Source organism: Brachyhypopomus gauderio, unplaced genomic scaffold, assembly GCF_052324685.1.
Source record: "Brachyhypopomus gauderio isolate BG-103 unplaced genomic scaffold, BGAUD_0.2 sc83, whole genome shotgun sequence".
Taxonomy (NCBI): domain Eukaryota; kingdom Metazoa; phylum Chordata; class Actinopteri; order Gymnotiformes; family Hypopomidae; genus Brachyhypopomus; species Brachyhypopomus gauderio.
Window position 1 is genome coordinate 540,657 of NW_027506904.1, and position 21,044 is coordinate 561,700.

The following is a 21,044-nucleotide window of genomic DNA, read 5'->3' on the forward strand; positions in this document are numbered from 1 at the left end:
TAACAATAATAAAATAAGATAAAATATGATAACATTTAGGGAAAGTTATCATTTCAATTATTTACATTCACATTCTGAAGCTGAAGGGGGGGGGGTTGTTTCCCACTGTCTCTCAGGCTGTGACATGTACTTACATATTTACTCTCTCTCTCTCTCTCTCTCTCTCTCTCTCTCTCTCACACACACACACACACACACACACACACTTCCCCCCTCTCTCTCTCTCTCTCTCTCTCTCTCTCTCTCTCACTCACACACACACACACACACACACACTTTCACTCTCTCTCTCTCTCTCTCTCTCTCTCTCTCTCACACACACACACACACAACACAAATAGCATAATTGAGCTTAATAATAAGACCCTCCATTTTTGTGTGTGCGTTATTCTAAGGATGTGTTACTGTATTTAGCCTACATTACACACACACACACGCTCTCTCTCTCTCACACACACACACACACACACACACACACACACACACACACACACACACACTTTCACTCTCTCTCTCTCTCTCTCTCTCTCTCTCTCACACACACACACACACACACACACACACACTCCACCCTCCCCAGGCCATTTGGAGGGTGATCCAAATATTTTACTTCATTATAGACACATTTTTGTGTGTACGTTATTCTAAGGATGCGTTACTGTATTTAGCCTACATTAGAAAACAGTCCTGTGCATTTTCATATTGGCTTTTGATCAGAGAAAAGAGGTAAAGGTAACTGTCAATAATATTTTGCATTATTTACTTACTATTCGAGGTAAGAAAGTTAAAAACAAATGCTATATCCTATAGAGCGCACACTCCCTTAACTCGATATTCGTCAATATTCTATAATAACTTCAAAATCATTTGTATAATTCTGAGCCCAAAATAAGCATATTTGTATGGTTTTGTATCCAAGGAACGTAATATCCTTATTTAATTAGTGGTTGTCATGCAGGTAAATAATAGGGTTTTGTCTTTAATATAACTCAATTAACTTCAAAATAAGAAGGAACACCTAAAGAACGGCGTGTCGACTACAGTAGTTATCTGAGAGTCATGCAGTGAATTGAAGCATTTCTTATTCGACCATGTTCATCACTACAAGCCGACAAGAGCAAACGTAGGGCAGTAGGCTACTGCGTGTAAAATCACATACAGGATGGACATGTGGTCAACTTAGTTACTCTGACATGACAGACTACAACAGCTGTTAATGCGGACAGAACCAGCGCGCATGCTGGTCTGGTGGCATCTCACTCGGCTTCTAGATCATTGGATGGACACGAAACCTTCAGCATCTCAAAAGAAGTTCGGAAGTGGAGATGAAGATATGTCTACCACCATGTTTCCGAATACACAGAATCAGACAGATCCGGCGTCTGCCATTGAGGAAGAGGAGCCTCAGGAAAACCTTCCCAAACCTTCGCTAAAATCGCCTCGAATCCATCAAATAAAGAAGAAGATGGTAACAGAGGATTACAAGCTCTCCGGACAGGTGCTTGGGCTGGGCTTCAATGGGAAGGTGTATGAGATCGTTCAGAAGCGCTCCGGCGAGAAGTACGCCTTGAAGGTAACCACTGCGTGAGTGTCATTCTGTTATAACGTCTTACAACCTTGTTCATCGTCCACAATCTAAACGTAACTTCCATGTTTTCAGTGCAGTACTCTGAAAACAGCACGAAATTGCAGTGACTTTACACATAAACCTAAACTCTTCAACGCGCACGCATGCAAAATGAAAACACAGGCTATATAAAAGAATAATAAATGATCAAAAAATATTTTCAAATTATAAACACATTTTGACCAAACGGTTTTCTTGAAAGTTATGCGTTTATCTGAAGATAAATGTTTTGTTTGATTGTAATAAAGCAAACATTATCTAAGGATAGAGGATAAAAGACTCTGATATGGAAGAGGTAGCACTAGCAGATATATTAATGGCTAGGCTGTTAAGAAACAGCTATCACAAAACACATGTGGCTACTATGACATGGCATTTTTGTGCTGAATATAAAACTGAAGATGCAGTGCAGTTTACGACAGAAACATTTTGGTTTCTTCTGTTCTGTTCTTCTGGTTCTGTTGATTTAAAGGGACCGTGTTACATGCTGTCTAGTATAGTGTCATCAATACAGCGACTTTAATCTTAACATGAATTCCCTCAATCATTCAGTTATTTTTGCCATATGCAAAGTCAGATTCAAAATCAAGTTTATGTGGACACAACATTTTACACACAGATCACACTCGTACATACACAGACACAGGTCACACTTGTTCACACACAGACACAGATCACACACACAGATCACACTCATACACACACAGACACATATCACACACAGTCTGGTTTGACCATGGGAGCATCATTCTGCACCTAATTCTAACCTTAATTTCAGCAGGCAAAATTATTCTTATTAGATTACGTTTGTTTTAAGTAGAATGTTTTTCTATTTAAAATATCTATTGTGCACCAACATATGGGGTATCGGGATGTCTGATCCCTCATCAGCAAAAGAGTAATCCAAGAACTCTTTCCTCACACACACACACACACACACACACACACACACACACACACACACACACACACACACACACACACACACAGCATCCATATGCACTCAGCTGAATCTTTTTTTTGTTAATTCCCAGAATTAGTTTCATATTTCAGATTCTGTCTGCCTGTTGAAATGAGCCTGTGGTTTCCCAGTAGGAGATAAGGTGCAGTTTTTATCATGCAGATGGAATATCGATCGGGTGGCTAGGATGGGTCTTGTAACACAGCACCATGTCAACTCTGGTAAAACATGACGGCCTCACCAATGTTCTTACTTCAATCACGTTTTCGATGCCAGAAGGTTCCCCTGCTTCGCAACCCTCATCAGCATTTTACAGCTCAGCACATATTCCAGGCTGCAAGCACTCAAATCATTTCAGTAGTTGCTGAATCACAGCCACTGGATCACAGCAGCTGAATCACAGCCACTGAATCACAGCCACTGGATCACAGCAGCTGAATCACAGCCACTGGATCACAGCCACTGAATCGCAGCCGCTGAATCACAACAGCTGAATCACAGCAGCTGAATCACATCCACTGAATCACATCCACTGAATCACAGCCACTGAATCGCAGCCACTGAATCACAGCCGCTGAATCACAGCCACTGAATCACAGCAGCTGAATCACAGCCACTGAATCACAGCCGCTGAATCACAGCCACTGGATCACAGCAGCTGAATCACAACCACTGGATCACAGCAGTTGAATCACAGCCACTGAATCACAGCCACTGAATCACAGCCGCTGAATCACAGCCACTGGATCCCAGCAGCTGAATCACAGCCACTGAATCGCAGCCGCTGAATCACAGCCGCTGGATCGCAGCCACTGAATCGCAGCCGCTGGATCACAGCAGCTGAATCACAGCCACTGGATCACAGCAGCTGAATCACAGCCGCTGAATCGCAGCTGCTGGATCACAGCAGCTGAATCACAGCAGCTGAATCACAGCCACTGAATCACAGCCGCTGAATCACAACAGCTGAATCACAGCAGCTGAATCACATCCACTGAATCACATCCACTGAATCACAGCCACTGAATCGCAGCCACTGAATCACAGCCGCTGAATCACAGCCACTGAATCACAGCAGCTGAATCACAGCCACTGAATCACAGCCGCTGAATCACAGCCACTGGATCACAGCAGCTGAATCACAACCACTGGATCACAGCAGTTGAATCACAGCCACTGAATCACAGCCACTGAATCACAGCCGCTGAATCACAGCCACTGGATCCCAGCAGCTGAATCACAGCCACTGAATCGCAGCCGCTGAATCACAGCCGCTGGATCGCAGCCACTGAATCGCAGCCGCTGGATCACAGCAGCTGAATCACAGCCACTGGATCACAGCAGCTGAATCACAGCCGCTGAATCGCAGCTGCTGGATCACAGCAGCTGAATCACAGCAGCTGAATCACAGCCACTGAATCACAGCCGCTGAATCACAGCCGCTGGATCACAGCAGCTGAATCACAGCCACTGAATCACAGCCACTGAATCACAGCCACTGAATCGCAGCCGCTGGATCACAGCAGCTGAATCACAGCCACTGGATCACAGCAGCTGAATCACAGCCACTGGATCACAGCAGTTGAATCACAGCCACTGAATCACAGAAGCTGAATCACAGCCACTGAATCGCAGCCGCTGGATCACAGCAGCTGAATCACAGCCACTGAATCACAGCCGCTGAATCACAGCCGCTGGATCACAGCAGCTGAATCACAGCCACTGAATCACAGCCACTGGATCACAGCCGCTGAATCACAGCCACTGGATCACAGCAGCTGAATCACAGCCACTGGATCACAGCAGTTGAATCACAGCCACTGAATCACAGCAGCTGAATCACAGCCACTGAATCACAGCCACTGGATCACAGTTACTGAATCGCAGCTGCTGAATCACAGCCACTGGATCACAGCAGCTGAATCACAGCCGCTGAATCACAGCCGATGGATCACAGCCGCTGGATCACAGCCACTGGATCACAGCAGCTGAATCACAGCCACTGGATCACAGCAGCTGAATCACAGCCACTGGATCACAGCAGTTGAATCACAGCAACTGAATCGCAGCCGCTGGATCACAGCAGCTGAATCACAGCCACTGAATCACAGCCGCTGAATCACAGCCGCTGGATCACAGCAGCTGAATCACAGCCACTGAATCACAGCCACTGAATCACAGCCACTGAATCGCAGCCGCTGGATCACAGCAGCTGAATCACAGCCACTGAATCACAGCCACTGGATCACAGCAGCTGAATCACAGCCACTGGATCACAGCCACTGAATCGCAGCCGCTGAATCACAACAGCTGAATCACAGCAGCTGAATCACATCCACTGAATCGCATCCACTGAATCACAGCCACTGAATCGCAGCCACTGAATCACAGCCGCTGAATCACAGCCACTGAATCACAGCCACTGAATCACAGCCACTGAATCGCAGCCGCTGGATCACAGCAGCTGAATCACAGCCACTGGATCACAGCAGCTGAATCACAGCCACTGGATCACAGCAGTTGAATCACAGCCACTGAATCACAGAAGCTGAATCACAGCCACTGAATCGCAGCCGCTGGATCACAGCAGCTGAATCACAGCCACTGAATCACAGCCGCTGAATCACAGCCGCTGGATCACAGCAGCTGAATCACAGCCACTGAATCACAGCCACTGGATCACAGCCACTGGATCACAGCCGCTGAATCACAGCCACTGGATCACAGCAGCTGAATCACAGCCACTGGATCACAGCAGTTGAATCACAGCCACTGAATCACAGCAGCTGAATCACAGCCACTGAATCACAGCCACTGGATCACAGTTACTGAATCGCAGCTGCTGAATCACAGCCACTGGATCACAGCAGCTGAATCACAGCCGCTGAATCACAGCCGATGGATCACAGCCGCTGGATCACAGCCACTGGATCACAGCAGCTGAATCACAGCCACTGGATCACAGCAGCTGAATCACAGCCACTGGATCACAGCAGTTGAATCACAGCAACTGAATCGCAGCCGCTGGATCACAGCCACTGAATCGCAGCCGCTGAATCACAACAGCTGAATCACAGCAGCTGAATCACATCCACTGAATCGCATCCACTGAATCACAGCCACTGAATCGCAGCCACTGAATCACAGCCGCTGAATCACAGCCACTGAATCACAGCAGCTGAATCACAGCCACTGAATCACAGCCGCTGAATCACAGCCACTGGATCACAGCAGCTGAATCACAGCCACTGGATCACAGCAGTTGAATCACAGCCACTGAATCACAGCAGCTGAATCACAGCCACTGAATCACAGCGACTGAATCACAGCCACTGGATCACAGCAGCTGAATCACAGCCACTGAATCACAGCCACTGAATCACAGCCACTGAATCACAGCCACTGGATCCCAGCAGCTGAATCACAGCCACTGAATCGCAGCCGCTGAATCACAGCCGCTGGATCGCAGCCACTGGATCGCAGCCGCTGAATCGCAGCCGCTGGATCACAGCAGCTGAATCACAGCCACTGGATCACAGCAGTTGAATCACAGCCACTGAATCACAGCAGCTGAATCACAGCCACTGAATCACAGCCACTGAATCACAGCCACTGGATCACAGCAGCTGAATCACAGCCACTGAATCACAGCCACTGAATCACAGCCACTGGATCCCAGCAGCTGAATCACAGCCACTGAATCGCAGCCGCTGAATCACAGCCGCTGGATCGCAGCCACTGGATCGCAGCCGCTGAATCGCAGCCGCTGGATCACAGCAGCTGAATCACAGCCACTGGATCACAGCAGCTGAATCACAGCCGCTGAATCGCAGCCGCTGGATCACAGCAGCTGAATCACAGCAGCTAAATCACAGCCACTGAATCACAGCCACTGAATCACAGCCACTGAATCACAGCCACTGAATCGCAGCCGCTGGATCACAGCAGCTGAATCACAGCCACTGAATCACAGCCACTGGATCACAGCAGCTGAATCACAGCCACTGGATCGCAGCCACTGAATCGCAGCCGCTGAATCACAACAGCTGAATCACAGCAGCTGAATCACATCCACTGAATCACATCCACTGAATCACAGCCACTGAATCGCAGCCACTGAATCACAGCCGCTGAATCACAGCCACTGAATCACAGCAGCTGAATCACAGCCACTGAATCACAGCCGCTGAATCACAGCCACTGGATCACAGCAGCTGAATCACAGCCACTGGATCACAGCAGTTGAATCACAGCCACTGAATCACAGCAGCTGAATCACAGCCACTGAATCACAGCCGCTGGATCACAGCAGCTGAATCACAGCCACTGAATCACAGCCACTGAATCACAGCCACTGAATCGCAGCCGCTGGATCACAGCAGCTGAATCACAGCCACTGGATCACAGCAGTTGAATCACAGCCACTGAATCACAGAAGCTGAATCACAGCCACTGAATCGCAGCCGCTGGATCACAGCAGCTGAATCACAGCCACTGAATCACAGCCGCTGAATCACAGCCGCTGGATCACAGCAGCTGAATCACAGCCACTGAATCACAGCCACTGAATCACAGCCACTGGATCACAGCCGCTGAATCACAGCCACTGGATCACAGCAGTTGAATCACAGCCACTGAATCACAGCAGCTGAATCACAGCCACTGAATCACAGCCACTGGATCACAGCTACTGAATCGCAGCTGCTGAATCACAGCCACTGGATCACAGCAGCTGAATCACAGCCGCTGAATCACAGCCGCTGGATCACAGCCGCTGGATCACAGCCACTGGATCACAGCAGCTGAATCACAGCCACTGGATCACAGCAGCTGAATCACAGCCACTGGATCACAGCTACTGAATCGCAGCTGCTGAATCACAGCCACTGGATCACAGCAGCTGAATCACAGCCGCTGAATCACAGCCGCTGGATCACAGCCACTGGATCACAGCAGCTGAATCACAGCCACTGGATCACAGCAGCTGAATCACAGCCACTGGATCACAGCAGTTGAATCACAGCCACTGAATCACAGCAGCTGAATCACAGCAGCTGAATCACAGCCACTGGATCACAGCAGCTGAATCACAGCCGCTGAATCACAGCCACTGGATCACAGCAGCTGAATCACAGCCACTGGATCACAGCAGCTGAATCACAGCCACTGAATCACAGCCACTGGATCACAGCCGCTGAATCACAGCCACTGGATCACAGCAGCTGAATCACAGTCACTGGATCACAGCAGTTGAATCACAGCCACTGAATCACAGCAGCTGAATCACAGCCACTGAATCACAGCCACTGGATCACAGCTACTGAATCGCAGCTGCTGAATCACAGCCACTGGATCACAGCAGCTGAATCACAGCCACTGAATCACAGCCACTGAATCGCAGCCGCTGGATCACAGCAGCTGAATCACAGCCACTGGATCACAGCAGTTGAATCACAGCCACTGAATCTCAGAAGCTGAATCACAGCCACTGAATCACAGCCGCTGGATCACAGCCGCTGGATCACAGCCACTGGATCACAGCAGCTGAATCACAGCCACTGGATCACAGCCGCTGGATCACAGCCACTGGATCACAGCAGCTGAATCACAGCCACTGGATCACAGCAGCTGAATCACAGCCACTGGATCACAGCTACTGAATCGCAGCTGCTGAATCACAGCCACTGGATCACAGCAGCTGAATCACAGCCGCTGAATCACAGCCGCTGGATCACAGCCACTGGATCACAGCAGCTGAATCACAGCCACTGGATCACAGCAGCTGAATCACAGCCACTGGATCACAGCAGTTGAATCACAGCCACTGAATCACAGCAGCTGAATCACAGCAGCTGAATCACAGCCACTGGATCACAGCAGCTGAATCACAGCCGCTGAATCACAGCCACTGGATCACAGCAGCTGAATCACAGCCACTGGATCACAGCAGCTGAATCACAGCCACTGAATCACAGCCACTGGATCACAGCCGCTGAATCACAGCCACTGGATCACAGCAGCTGAATCACAGCCACTGGATCACAGCAGTTGAATCACAGCCACTGAATCACAGCAGCTGAATCACAGCCACTGAATCACAGCCACTGGATCACAGCTACTGAATCGCAGCTGCTGAATCACAGCCACTGGATCACAGCAGCTGAATCACAGCCACTGAATCACAGCCACTGAATCGCAGCCGCTGGATCACAGCAGCTGAATCACAGCCACTGAATCTCAGAAGCTGAATCACAGCCACTGAATCGCAGCCGCTGGATCACAGCAGCTGAATCACAGCCACTGAATCACAGCCGCTGAATCACAGCCGCTGGATCACAGCAGCTGAATCACAGCCACTGAATCACAGCCACGGAATCACAGCCACTGGATCACAGCAGCTGAATCACAGCCACTGAATCACAGCCACTGGATCACAGCCGCTGAATCACAGCCACTGGATCACAGCAGCTGAATCACAGCCGCTGAATCACAGCCACTGGATCACAGCAGTTGAATCACAGCCACTGAATCACAGCAGCTGAATCACAGCCGCTGAATCACAGCAGCTGAATCACAGCCACTGGATCACAGCAGCTGAATCACAGCCGCTGAATCACAGCCACTGGATCACAGCAGCTGAATCACAGCCACTGGATCACAGCAGCTGAATCACAGCCACTGAATCACAGCCACTGGATCACAGCCGCTGAATCACAGCCACTGGATCACAGCAGCTGAATCACAGCCACTGGATCACAGCAGTTGAATCACAGCCACTGGATCGCAGCAGCTGAATTGCAGCCACTGAATCACAGCCACTGAATCACAGCAGCTGAATCACAGCAGCTGAATCACATGACCGATGACTGAGCTCCAGTAGGCAGGAACTGACCAACTGAGTCATCGCTGATTCATCTGATTCATTTACACGCTAAGCTTTGAACTACTTTAGGAAACAGAGGCACATGACCACATGGCACATGAGTCAGAGCTGCATGGTACGCACACACACACACATCCTTGGTGTTCACACTATTCTCTCATCTTCTAACTCTTTATTTGCTTATGCAAGTTTGATAACATCGAATGGCAAAAAAAGAGGCCCATTTGTGTTAAGAAGGACTAAAGGTGCTTCATGGTATTGAGTATTGTAGCCTTGCTGTTTTCTAGACCACCCTGGGTGAGAATATACAGTGCATATTATTTGGGAGATTACGTCTCCTAAAAGAAACCCATTAAATGTGATGTGACTTGGCGCTGGGAGAAGAGTCAACGTTTCTGGAAAAGGTTCAGCTGTGTTACATCACTGGGCCGACTGCCTCTTCCCCAAGGCACCTTTACCTTTATCTAATGGGTGGCCCATTACGCCTATGCATTTGGACTGAATAAAATGTACTTATTAGATCGAAGAGGCTGCATTTTGGTGTGCAAGGGATTATATCGGAGCAGCTTTGCAAAAATATTTCACAAAGCTTTTTTCATTTTATATCCCACTGGATTGTTGACAAAAATGCCATTTGAACTTTGATGTGAAAGTTCCATTTGACCCTGCTATGCTTAATTCAGTGTGAGTGGTTTTAAGCATGTTTAAAGCAGTAATGGGGGAAATTTCTCCTCCCAGATGTTGGAGGACACGCTGAAGGCTCGTCGGAAGGCGGAGCTTCACAGCAAGGTGTCCGTCTGCCCCCAGATCGTGCGGATCGTGGACGTCTTCGATAACTTCTACCAGGGCAAGAAGTGTCTCCTCCTTGTGATGGAATGGTAGGACTTTCGTCTTTACACTTACCGTATTTCGAAATACACTTACCGTATTTCGTCTTCATGAATCATGATACTCATGATGTTCTTACTACGTTTCTGTCTCATTTGGGCTCAGTATGGAGGGGGGGGAGCTTTTCCAGCGCGTTCAGGAACGTCGCTACCAGCCATTTACTGAGAGAGGTATCTCCCACACCCCCAAAACCACACACACACACACACACACACACACACACACACACACACACACACACACACATCACTGATGGGACAATGATGAAAAACAGAGAATACACAGCTACAGACTGGGCACTCAGTATTAGAGCAATTTTTTTTTCTACATTAAGTATATTTATTTATTTTTTATTTATTACCGCTATTAAAATGTCCTTTTTCTTCCTTTGGCATTTCCACAACCCTCTCCAGAAGCCTCGGCTATAATGAAGAGCATAGGAGAAGGCATCGAGTTTCTGCACTCCAACAACATTGCACACAGGGACGTTAAGGTGAGCTACATCCCAGCAAGTTCAGCCTGGACCAACACAGTCAGTCTGACACAGCCCGGAGAACCAGTATGTGCCGGTGGCATCCAGTGCCTGTCGGAGCGCATCGTAATCACACATGGCAGTCGTGCTGTATGTACGGGCAGAAGCCAAGACGTGATCCCACAGATATGTTAGCCTGAAGACTGCATGTGTTCTGGGCACGCCGTCAATCAACCACAGGTTCAAAAGAAGCTTTTGTAACCCTCGGGGCTCTTAAGTTAAGCTCTGTGCACTGTCAAATTTCACTGGGCATCTCGAGGCGTGTTTTAGTTCACAATCTTCTGTTATTATCTTGTCTGTCTTTCAGCCAGAGAATTTGCTCTATACATCAAAGCACCCAGATGCCCAACTCAAGCTGACAGACTTTGGTTTTGCCAAAGAGACCACAGCTAATAGCTGCCTGGCCACACCTTGCTATTCTCTCTACTACGTGGGTAAGGAGGCGTGTCATCTTAAAGGGAGCCAATTACAATACGTGATCTAGTCTACTAAAACAACAGTTGAAAATAAATCAGACACTGATCACGAGTTTTCGTATGCTGCACTGTAGGCCTATTGCTTTCGGTTACGGTCTTGTGCTGATCTGCATTAATGAGGGAGTGGTCTGCGCATTGTATAGACATGACCACACCCCCCACCTTAACTAAAACACTTCTCACCAGTCACTCGTGTTGCTACTTTGGTAGAGAGTTTTCCACTTACAACCATCAAAGGGTCTAGTCACATTTATAATAATGTGCGAGTATATGGACCGTACGAGTTATGATTCTTATTTGGTCTCTTCATTCCAGCCTCAGAAGTACTTGGTCCAGAGAACTATGACAAATCCTGTGACCTATGGGCGCTGGGCGTCATCATGTACTTAGTGTAAGGTGCTAAACTCCTGCGTGTCCCGTTATGGCGGTGGTTTGGAGCGTAGCCCCGACCCCAGCCGCCCCCCTAACCCGTGCCCCGGAAGTAATCCGCACCCTGCCTCCCGTTTCCCCAGCCTGTGCGGATACCCCCCTTTCTATTCGAACCGCGGCATGATCCTGTCGCCGGGGGTGAAGAGACGCATCCGGAACGGCTGGTACGAGTTCCCCGCCCCCGAGTGGGCGGAGGTGTCGGAGGAAGGTAAGAGAGCAGTAAGGGCACGTGGGGTTTAGGGTGGAGTCTACGACAGCCAAGATCCTCCTGGGCTCCATGTGCTCTCTGCCTGTACACTCAGCAGGGTCCCTAAAGCCACCGCGGCGCTCCTCGGGTCTCCTGATTGGGACATGAATGCCACAAACCTCAGTGGTCCCAACCGGAAACGTTTTCATTTGTCTTACAGCGAAGCACCTGATTCGCCAACTACTGAAAACGGATCCTACTGAGAGAATAACCATCGCGGACTTTATGAGTCATCCCTGGATCAATGTGAGCTACTGGATTTATTTACATATTTACCCATATTTACATAGGTCTGCTTTTAGTTAAGAAACTCTCAATCTTATTTACTTTATTCTATTATTTTATAATTTGTCACTTTATTTCTTATTTACTTTGCTTTTTTATTATATTGTTTACTTTTTTACATTTTATGTTATTTTAATATTTTATCTTTAACATTTTCTTTTTGTCTTATCTCCTTTTTATGTTTCTTTTATTTATACTGTAAAGCACTTTGAGTTGCATGTATGTATGAAAGGTGCTATACAAATAAAGATTATTATTATTATTATTATTATTATTATTATTATTATTATTATTATATACATGTACAGCTTTTAATAGATGACCTCCATGTATTTATCAAAATAAAAGGGGCCATCCACTGGGACACTAGTGTTTATTCCCTTGTGCGGTTTATACCCCATTTCCGATCAACTGTCTCTTGCATTGGTAGTTGTCAAGGAACCTACCTCAGACTCCTCTACACACCAGCCGTGTCCTGCAGGAAGAAAGCCACGTGTGGGAAGAAGTGAAGGTCAGCAGCCATTTTGTGAGGAGGTGTAGCCAGTTTGTATGCTTGGTTTTTAATATGGGGAGAATCAGGTACTGTGGGCAGGGCCGTTATTCACAGCAACTGAGGGGTTTCTGGATCACTTCAGATCCACGCTCGGTTTTCATCAGTTCTTTCTCTGTGTCCATAGGAAGAGATGACGAATGCCTTGACCACTATGAGGGTGGACTACGAGCAAGTAAAAATCAAGACGATCGCTGACTCGTCCAATCCGCTTCTTAATAAGAGAAGAATGAAAACGGCCAATAGGGAACCAGAGGCTGCAGGGTCATCATGAACAAATAAACCTCCTCTTGCTCTTTTTATCTCACACACACACACACACACACACACACACACACACACACACACACACACACACACACACACACACACACACACACACACACACACACACACACACACACACACACACACACTTCAGTACACCCAGAGGAACTTTTACACATCTGTTACAAGACTGCAACCAGCATCCCGTTTTTTTTTTTTTATCGTTTTCACTTCACTAATAACAAATGCCTTTTGTTTTATGCACCAGACACACTAAACATGAGATGTGCTCACTTGCACCAACACACACACACTTGTGTCCTGTCTCTTTATGAATAAAGCGCTCGCGGCCGTCGGCTTGGTTCAAAGTAACGTGAGGAATGGCAGTGAATGAAATACTGCAACTTTCAGTCTGTATGATGGCTCAGTAAATAATGACATATATTTATCACTTATACCACCTTTACTGCTGGAGTAAATTCACTGTACAGTTCCAGCATCTGTTGTAATGTGCAACTAAGGCCTCTGTAAGTCTGACACCACCCCCCCTGCTGAAAGAGAGCACGAGCCAAAACACAAGGAAACACTTCCAAGCACTTAGCGCATTATGAAGGAAACCACGCTACATTCATCCACCCCAGTAGCTCAGTAGACACAGGAATCATATTACATCATTCTCCCTCCGAGAAAACAGTATCTTTCCATTGTTAAACTATTTCAGTGAATTTGATGAAAGCCGCAAATTACAGGCTAGGGACCGTTAGAGACGCATTGTTGTCATTCCTGCTATAACATGGATGTCACAGAGCTGACAAATCACCATCTTTGTTGTGTAAGTAATAACACATAACCTGAACTGTTTGAAGTTCCACAGCGCACATCATCAACCATGTCTTTACTGCAGTTGCACAGGTAAATCACATTACTGCATGAAATTGCAGCACACACCGAGTGATAATGTTTTTAAGAAGCCCTATTTTATCGTTCTAACCAGAGCCGGAGTGGCTAATCGGGAGATTCGATCAATGGAGATCAATGGATGTGACTCAGTTCTGGCCAAAAGGACAGAACAAACATGAAAACGGTGTTTGCAAACAATTCTGAACACACAAACGTGCACAAATATACAATATGTCCAACGAATAAACCTACACACATTCTCGACATATGGAGGAAATTGTGTACTGCTAGAGAAGGACTGGGTCAAACATAGCACACCAGTCTAGAGGGCAAGGCCATCAGTCCAAGTGCTCAGGCTCCTGAGCCTGAAGGGACCTGCCCTCCCGCCATGAGCATCATTTGTGTTCACGGGGTCTGTGTTCACGGGGCCTGTTTTCACGGGGTCTGTGTTTACGGGGTCTGTGTTCACGAGGTCTGTGTTTACGGGATCTGTGTTCATGGGGTCTGTGTTCACGAGGTCTGTGTTCACGGGGTCTGTGTTTACGGGGTCTGTGTCCATGGGGTCTGCGTTCACGAGGTCTGTGTTCACGGGGTCTGTGTGAGCAGTGTTTGTGTTCATGGGGTCTGTGTTCACGGGGTCTGTGTGAGCAGTGTTTGTGTTCATGGGGTCTGTGTTCATGAGGTCTGTGTTCACGGGGTCTGTGTTCACACCATCACTGTATTTGTTGCACTGCTGGTCTTGGATGTCATTTGGAACAGACTGGGATTTTATAACGCTTGAAAAAATCCCTTCTAAAATGTTTTGACTGTAAATGGCAAAGCATGGAGCTTCCGGTGCTGTGAAAAGACGGAGGCCTGCTGGGTTTTTATGGAGTTTCTACTCTGTCGGGTTCCACGTTAGGTGGTCTGCGATCCATTAGAGAAAAACTGTGTGGCACCCAACACAACATAATAAGCACGGTATCCTACTTTCAACGCAAAAGGCAATCCGCTTAAGATGGCAATTTTCATTCCAGGCTGCAGAATTGGCTGGAATGAGAGTGAGTAAGAAGGGGGGGGGGGGGGGGGGGGGGGGTGCAGAGGAAGGAGGTTACATCACTAGGATTTACAGTAGAAATGAGTTAAACTACACCATGATGTTAACAAACAGAACACGGAGAGAATGATGACAGCGTATCCAGGAAACGTGCAGAGGAGATGGGCAATAAAGTCGGGGCCGACCGGAACTGCCATGAAGCGTCATTACTGTGACTGAATGTGGAGCTTCGTGGAACTGGATCTGGACAAAATTGAAACCACACGCGCCTACGAACATACAGCAGCATCACGTATCTCAGTACCTACCCAGATGAACCATGAATACACACACACACACACACACACACACACACACACACACACACATGCATGCTGGGCTAATGATAAGGCATGGGTCTCAGTCTTTATGGAGTGGAAAAAGTAGTTAAAGAACAGATGTTGCCTTCAGACGCATGGCATTCATATCCGCATGCTTTAGAACATGCAAACCAGTTTCTTTGGGCTCTATGTGCAGTAAATTACCATTGTACTCTGAGACGCATCAGTGTAAAACCTGTGTTTCCTATCAAAATGTCTATGTACAAACAGGCTGAGTATCTTGTTACATACACACACTGCAAGCTTGAACAGAAGGAGCTCCGAAAGGGGTGGATGTACGAGTGGTGTGTGTGTGTGTGTGTGTGTGTGTGTGTGTGTGTGTGTGGTGTGTACAATGTGATTGTCTGTTCTGGTGTGAGCAGGACATTTTTGCCCCCCACCCCACCCTGCCCCCAACCCTTTTCTCATATTCTCCACCTCTCACCATCCTTCCCTCAGAATCTGCACTCCTTCGGTTCTTGCCAGATTCAAAGGAGAAGGAGGACAGCCAGCTAGTCCCAGGTAGGCACGGCTCTCTCTTGCATCATTTGGTTCACCATTAATCCAGTACCTGTTACTTTGAAATATCATGGCTTAAGTATATATGCAGGTTTTATGTTATTCAGCATGAATGAAGTCATTTTTTTGTACCCGTAATTAGAACTTCTGGATTTTATAATGAACATGGGGCCCATCCAGTGTTTGTAAAGATACAACTGTTTGGATTTTTTAAATTGAATACAAGTTCATTATGATAACTGCAGGTGACACTTATTTGTCACATGGTGAGAAATTACTCAATAGAATAAATTTCTTTCTTCAGGAATTCTTGGTTAGGAATAAATTTCTTTAACACATTTCAGAATTCAACTTGGTGACTCAGAAACCAATGTAAGCTAGGTTTATACTTGACGCGTCGCGAGTGGCGCGGCGAAAATGACGTAATCGCGGTGGCTCCCTGTCGATTCGCGAGGTCGTGCACCTCTCGAATTTTGTAAGTTCGCGCGCGCCGTATACGGTTTCTGAATGAACCAAGTCATGTTTGCAGTGTTGCCAACTTAGCGACTTCTAGACTTCTAGATACCTTTTGTAGTAAAAAGCGACTAGCGGCAAATCTAGCGACTTTTTGTGGTGTTATTGTATGGAAGGCCGTTTTAACATAAAATGTAGAGACTTGGACATTTTTTTCAAAATTATTTAATCACATTTAAAATAGTTTTATTAGATGCAGCACAATATAACTAAAAAAAGATGCCTCAATTGTCAAATTTGATCAAGCCAGTCCAAAGATATTCACATTTAAATCGGCCCTATTTTTTTTATGCAATTAACCTAAATCTTGTGATCAAGAAATGTGCGCTAGTTTTAGCGTGTGGCCATAGTTGCCAGGTTCGCGGTTTTCACGCCAAATTGGGCTTGTTTGAAAATCCAGCCGCGGGTAAAAATTCTGGGGTGGTGGGGTGCGGTTTTTTGGGCTACTTTTGAGTTGGGCCACCGCGGGAGTTACAAGTCAACACAAAGAATCGATCGTGATATAATACTTAATTTGTCTCCATTTTAAACACTCGCCACCCCCCCTCCCCCGTCAATAACTTTGGGCTTTGGGCTAGTTTAGGCTGCTGAAGGGCGGGTTTTACACTGACTTTGTGCGGGATATTTTTGTAGGACCTGGCAACCCTGGCTAGTTTTAGCATGTGGCTAGTCCGTGCCCACCGTTATCATGGTTCATCGAACCAACACGTTGTCTTGGGAGCCTTAAAACACTACCTTAAACTGTACAGACTGGAATAAAACTTAAGGAAACAATAAACAAGAATATAATGTAACGGTCCACGTATCTATTAATATCTTTTGAACAGTCCCACAATGTTTTTGAACGGTCCAAACACGAAGTTAAAATTCAACCAGGCTCAAAAAGAAACAGAAGCGCGAAATGCGAATTCTTCTAACGGGATGAGAGAAAGCGAACATTCAGTTATGTCATATTACGAAAACTCTGGGAAGAAACCTCCTACAAACCGATGAAAACAGCGATTTTTTTACCGCGAGCTTGCGATGACTGATTTCGCTTAGACAACGCGACCGGAGAAAAATGGCCACGGCTTAATCATTGTCATGCGGAAATATCCAAGTCCCTATAAAGTGGGCGTCGTCTCATTATCTGTAATTACATTCTGGATATCGAAATATTAGTTTTGACTAGTAACAATTACAATTTGTCTGCTAGTCAAAAGTGTGACGGTGTAAAATTTCAGGTTTACATTTAAAAATGTGTTGGAACTTGCTCATGTGCTCCGTTTTCTCAGTGGCCATGTGTGGCTGGATCGTGTTGCTGCTGTGGGCGGCGCTTGTTGACTTGTCTGTCACACAGCAGACCAACGCCCTGACCTGGCTCAACTACCTGCGCAACCGGGCCAACGGCCGAGGCTACGGTCAACGCCATGGCAACCTGTATGCTTCCTCCAATGCAGAGAATGAGTTGGAGGAGCTGGACTGCCCCCTGGAGTGTGACTGCCCCTCCGCCTACCCCTACGCCATGTACTGCCACAGCCGCAACCTCCAGCATGTGCCCTTCGTGCCCTCTCGTGTCAAGTACGTGTACCTGCAGAACAACCGCATCACGGGCATCACCGACGGCGTCTTTGACAACGCCACCGACCTTGTCTGGATCGTCCTCCACATGAACCAGCTCCGCTCGGACAAGATCAGCGAGAAGATCTTCGCCAAACTGACCAAGCTGGAGCGTCTGTTCCTTCACCACAACCATCTGGAGCGTCTCCCTGAGGGTCTCCCTCATTCGCTCAGGGACCTGCGTGCCAACCATAACGCCATCTCCTCCGTGTCGGACATGGCGCTACGGGGCTTAGCGCACCTGACCGAGCTGCGTCTGCAGGGCAACGCCATCGAGGACCTGGGCGCCGCCCTCGAGCCCTTGCGGTCACTCGCCGTCCTGGACCTGCGTGGCAACCGTCTGACGAAGCTGCCCGAGAACCTGCCTCCACGCCTAGGCCAGCTGTACCTGGAGCACAACCTCATCTCCACGCTGCCCGCCGGCTTCCTGCGGGAACGGCCCGAACTGCGTTTCGTGCGGCTGGCGCACAACCGCCTCACGGACGGTGGCATCCCGCCCGACACCTTCAACGTCTCCACACTGCTGGAGCTGGATCTGTCACACAACACACTGGAGAAGATTCCTGCCGTGAGCACCAGCCTCCAGAACCTCTACCTCCAGGCCAACCGCATCAAAGGTACCGTTATTTCAGCAGACTCCAAAAACATGCCACACTCATGCCATAATTCGGGCATGAGGGGTTCCCTGAGGCATTCACATAAACGGACAAAACTAGACCTGGCAGAGAGCCAAGACCCAAGGCTTGTTTATTTCAAGAATACTCGGGCAAATTAGTTTTAGTCATAAATTCTCTTAAAGTAACTGCTTCCTTCAAAACATCAAAACCTGATGCTTTCTCCTTCACTATAATTTGTGGGCCAGACATTTGCATTTGTATGTTGAAGCAGTAAAACTTTCACTTAATCTCGTTTTAATGTGCAGTGGCCTCAGAGGACACGTTCAGTAGGAACTGCATTACATCACATTGTAGACTCGCTGCCTTCCAAAACCCACACTGTCAAATTTTACCTCACTTGGCAATTTTATCATGTTTAATTGCATGATAGCTCTTTACATTTAGCCAAAATGACTATACAAAAAACCACCACCCAAATCAATTCTTCTGTACCTGTGCTGTTTCTGAGCATTAGCAAGAATCACCGCCTTCCAGGTTTTCTGATTTCAGAAACACTGAACTTTAATACCTACCACCCAAAAACATTTTATGGTAAGTGGTTCTCAGGTATCTAGTACAGCTAGACTCTGTTCAGCCTGTGCAAACGCATGAACTTTCACAAAGTACCAACTGCTTCATGTCTGTGCTTCCACACTTCCACCAACAGGTGGCGCTGTATATGCCGTGACTACGTCACGTCCATTTTGGTGCTCGCGTCTTACACACAATGACGTTTTGTTGCTGTACCCCTTCCACAGAGTTTTCGGTCAGCAGTTTCTGTCGGGTGGTGGACATGGCCAATTACTCCAACCTGCGCGTACTGCGACTGGAAGCCAATGGGATCAGCCCCCATGACGTTTCTCCCGACGCTCTGCTGTGCCTGCGCAAAGCCACCAGCATCTACCTGTAGACCAGTGGCAGGAGAATCAGGCCAAACTCCAGCCCCGTAACCTGCTCACGACAACCGGGCCGCACAAATCCAAGCTAACCTCTTGCTTTGCCAAGGACAGATACTCCAAGCTATGATCGCTGACATTGTTAATATTGTGTCATTGATGTGGCATCTTGGTTCTCATAAAATGGACCTCCGCATCTAGTATAATTTGTAATCTACCCACTGTGAAATACAGCACATTATGGAGAAAATACTACCTGCATGCAAATCACTGGAGTAGTTTAATACATAGGTAATCTTAGTATCTAATAAATTAAATATATATCTATGGATGCATAGAATCAGTAATACAAATGTATGTTCACTATAAGGAAGGTTAGTAGTCTATAGTCTACACTATTATAATGTTTATACATGTGCACAGATTTCTGACCTTCACAGGGCAAGAACATTATTGTAACATGCGTGACCGATTATTACGTTCAGGTCCACGTGTTATGTAAATGAAACACCAACTGTAGCCCACAATGCTACACACTACTCAAAAACTGGAAGAGCCATAGAGCGAAGAGTATAAACATGGCAATAAAGTTTCTTGTGAACTTTAAAAGGCGCTCGTTTGTACGAACCAAGAGGAGCATCTTTGCTGTAGCCAGAATCACAATTAGGTGTGAGATCAATGTTTTACAGCCCTGTCTCCACACAGCGGAGAGACAAGTGATGCTTAAATGCTTCCTCTTTGGCTCGAGTTCACAACTGCAGATTCGGGAGGGGACGGTCTATTCATCCAGAGGATAAAATACTGTTGCAGCATCTAGACCTTGAAGTGCAACATGAGGCTTTATGTGCATGAGTCATACAGAAGATTCTTAAATGTTCCAGATTGCTGAGGGCATTCACATGCAGTCAAACGATCCCGTTAATACTAGATTTAAGCATTTATCATGTAAATGTGCTCATGTAAATAGCATAGTCCAGTCTAGGAAACAAGCAGAGGTGGGACCAAGTCAGTGTTTTGCAAGTCTCAAGTAAGTCCAAGTCTTTATACCTCAAGTCCCAAGTCAAGTCTCAAGCAAAGACACTCAAGTCAAGTCAAGTCTCGAGTCAAGACAGGCAATAGTCAAGTCAAGTCCCAAGTCTGAAACTTGGAATTTCAAGTCCTTTCGGGTCTTTTTTTTTTTTTTTTACCAATGTTGCAGGTATATTTTAAATGTAAATAATAGACATGCGTTCTTTTTTAAATCTGTATTCTCCTCAAATCTTGATAAAACATGTGCAACTGAAAACACGAAGTATAAAAAAAATTTAAATTACACCTCTTTATTGTACAGTTCAATTTGTTAAACTTAGCTGCAAAAATATTCATACTTTAAACTACAATTTCCAGAAATAAATATTCTGTGAAAAAGTCATAAGTAGAAC

The 21,044-nt window shown here is 46.8% G+C and overlaps 2 protein-coding genes across 2 annotated transcripts; both read left to right on the plus strand.

Annotated features, from left to right (window-relative positions):
* The first annotated feature begins 1,218 nt into the window (after nucleotides 1-1,218).
* Nucleotides 1,219-14,154, plus strand: mapkapk2b (MAPK activated protein kinase 2b). Its single transcript, XM_076991508.1, is given in 11 exon segments — nucleotides 1,219-1,573; nucleotides 10,210-10,349; nucleotides 10,465-10,529; nucleotides 10,773-10,852; nucleotides 11,199-11,325; nucleotides 11,683-11,758; nucleotides 11,880-12,004; nucleotides 12,204-12,289; nucleotides 12,759-12,839; nucleotides 13,006-13,170; nucleotides 14,140-14,154. Coding segments are annotated over 11 exon segments (1,296 nt in total). The 5' UTR covers nucleotides 1,219-1,237.
* A 1,628-nt stretch (nucleotides 14,155-15,782) lies between these two features.
* fmodb (fibromodulin b) lies at nucleotides 15,783-20,880 on the plus strand. Its single transcript, XM_076991540.1, has 3 exons — nucleotides 15,783-15,962; nucleotides 17,747-18,688; nucleotides 19,486-20,880. Exons 2-3 carry the CDS (start codon nucleotides 17,752-17,754, stop codon nucleotides 19,635-19,637), a joined length of 1,089 nt encoding a protein of 362 aa, XP_076847655.1. The 5' UTR covers nucleotides 15,783-15,962; nucleotides 17,747-17,751; the 3' UTR covers nucleotides 19,638-20,880.
* The last annotated feature ends 164 nt before the right edge of the window (nucleotides 20,881-21,044 follow it).

Excerpts from the sequence above, each read along its gene's own strand:
- fmodb (XM_076991540.1), top strand. The coding sequence starts at position 17,752 with ATGTGTGGCTGGATCGTGTTGCTGCTGTGGGCGGCGCTTGTTGACTTG. Across the intron at positions 18,689-19,485 it reads CCAGGCCAACCGCATCAAAG|AGTTTTCGGTCAGCAGTTTC; the intron begins GTACCGTTATTT and ends CCCCTTCCACAG.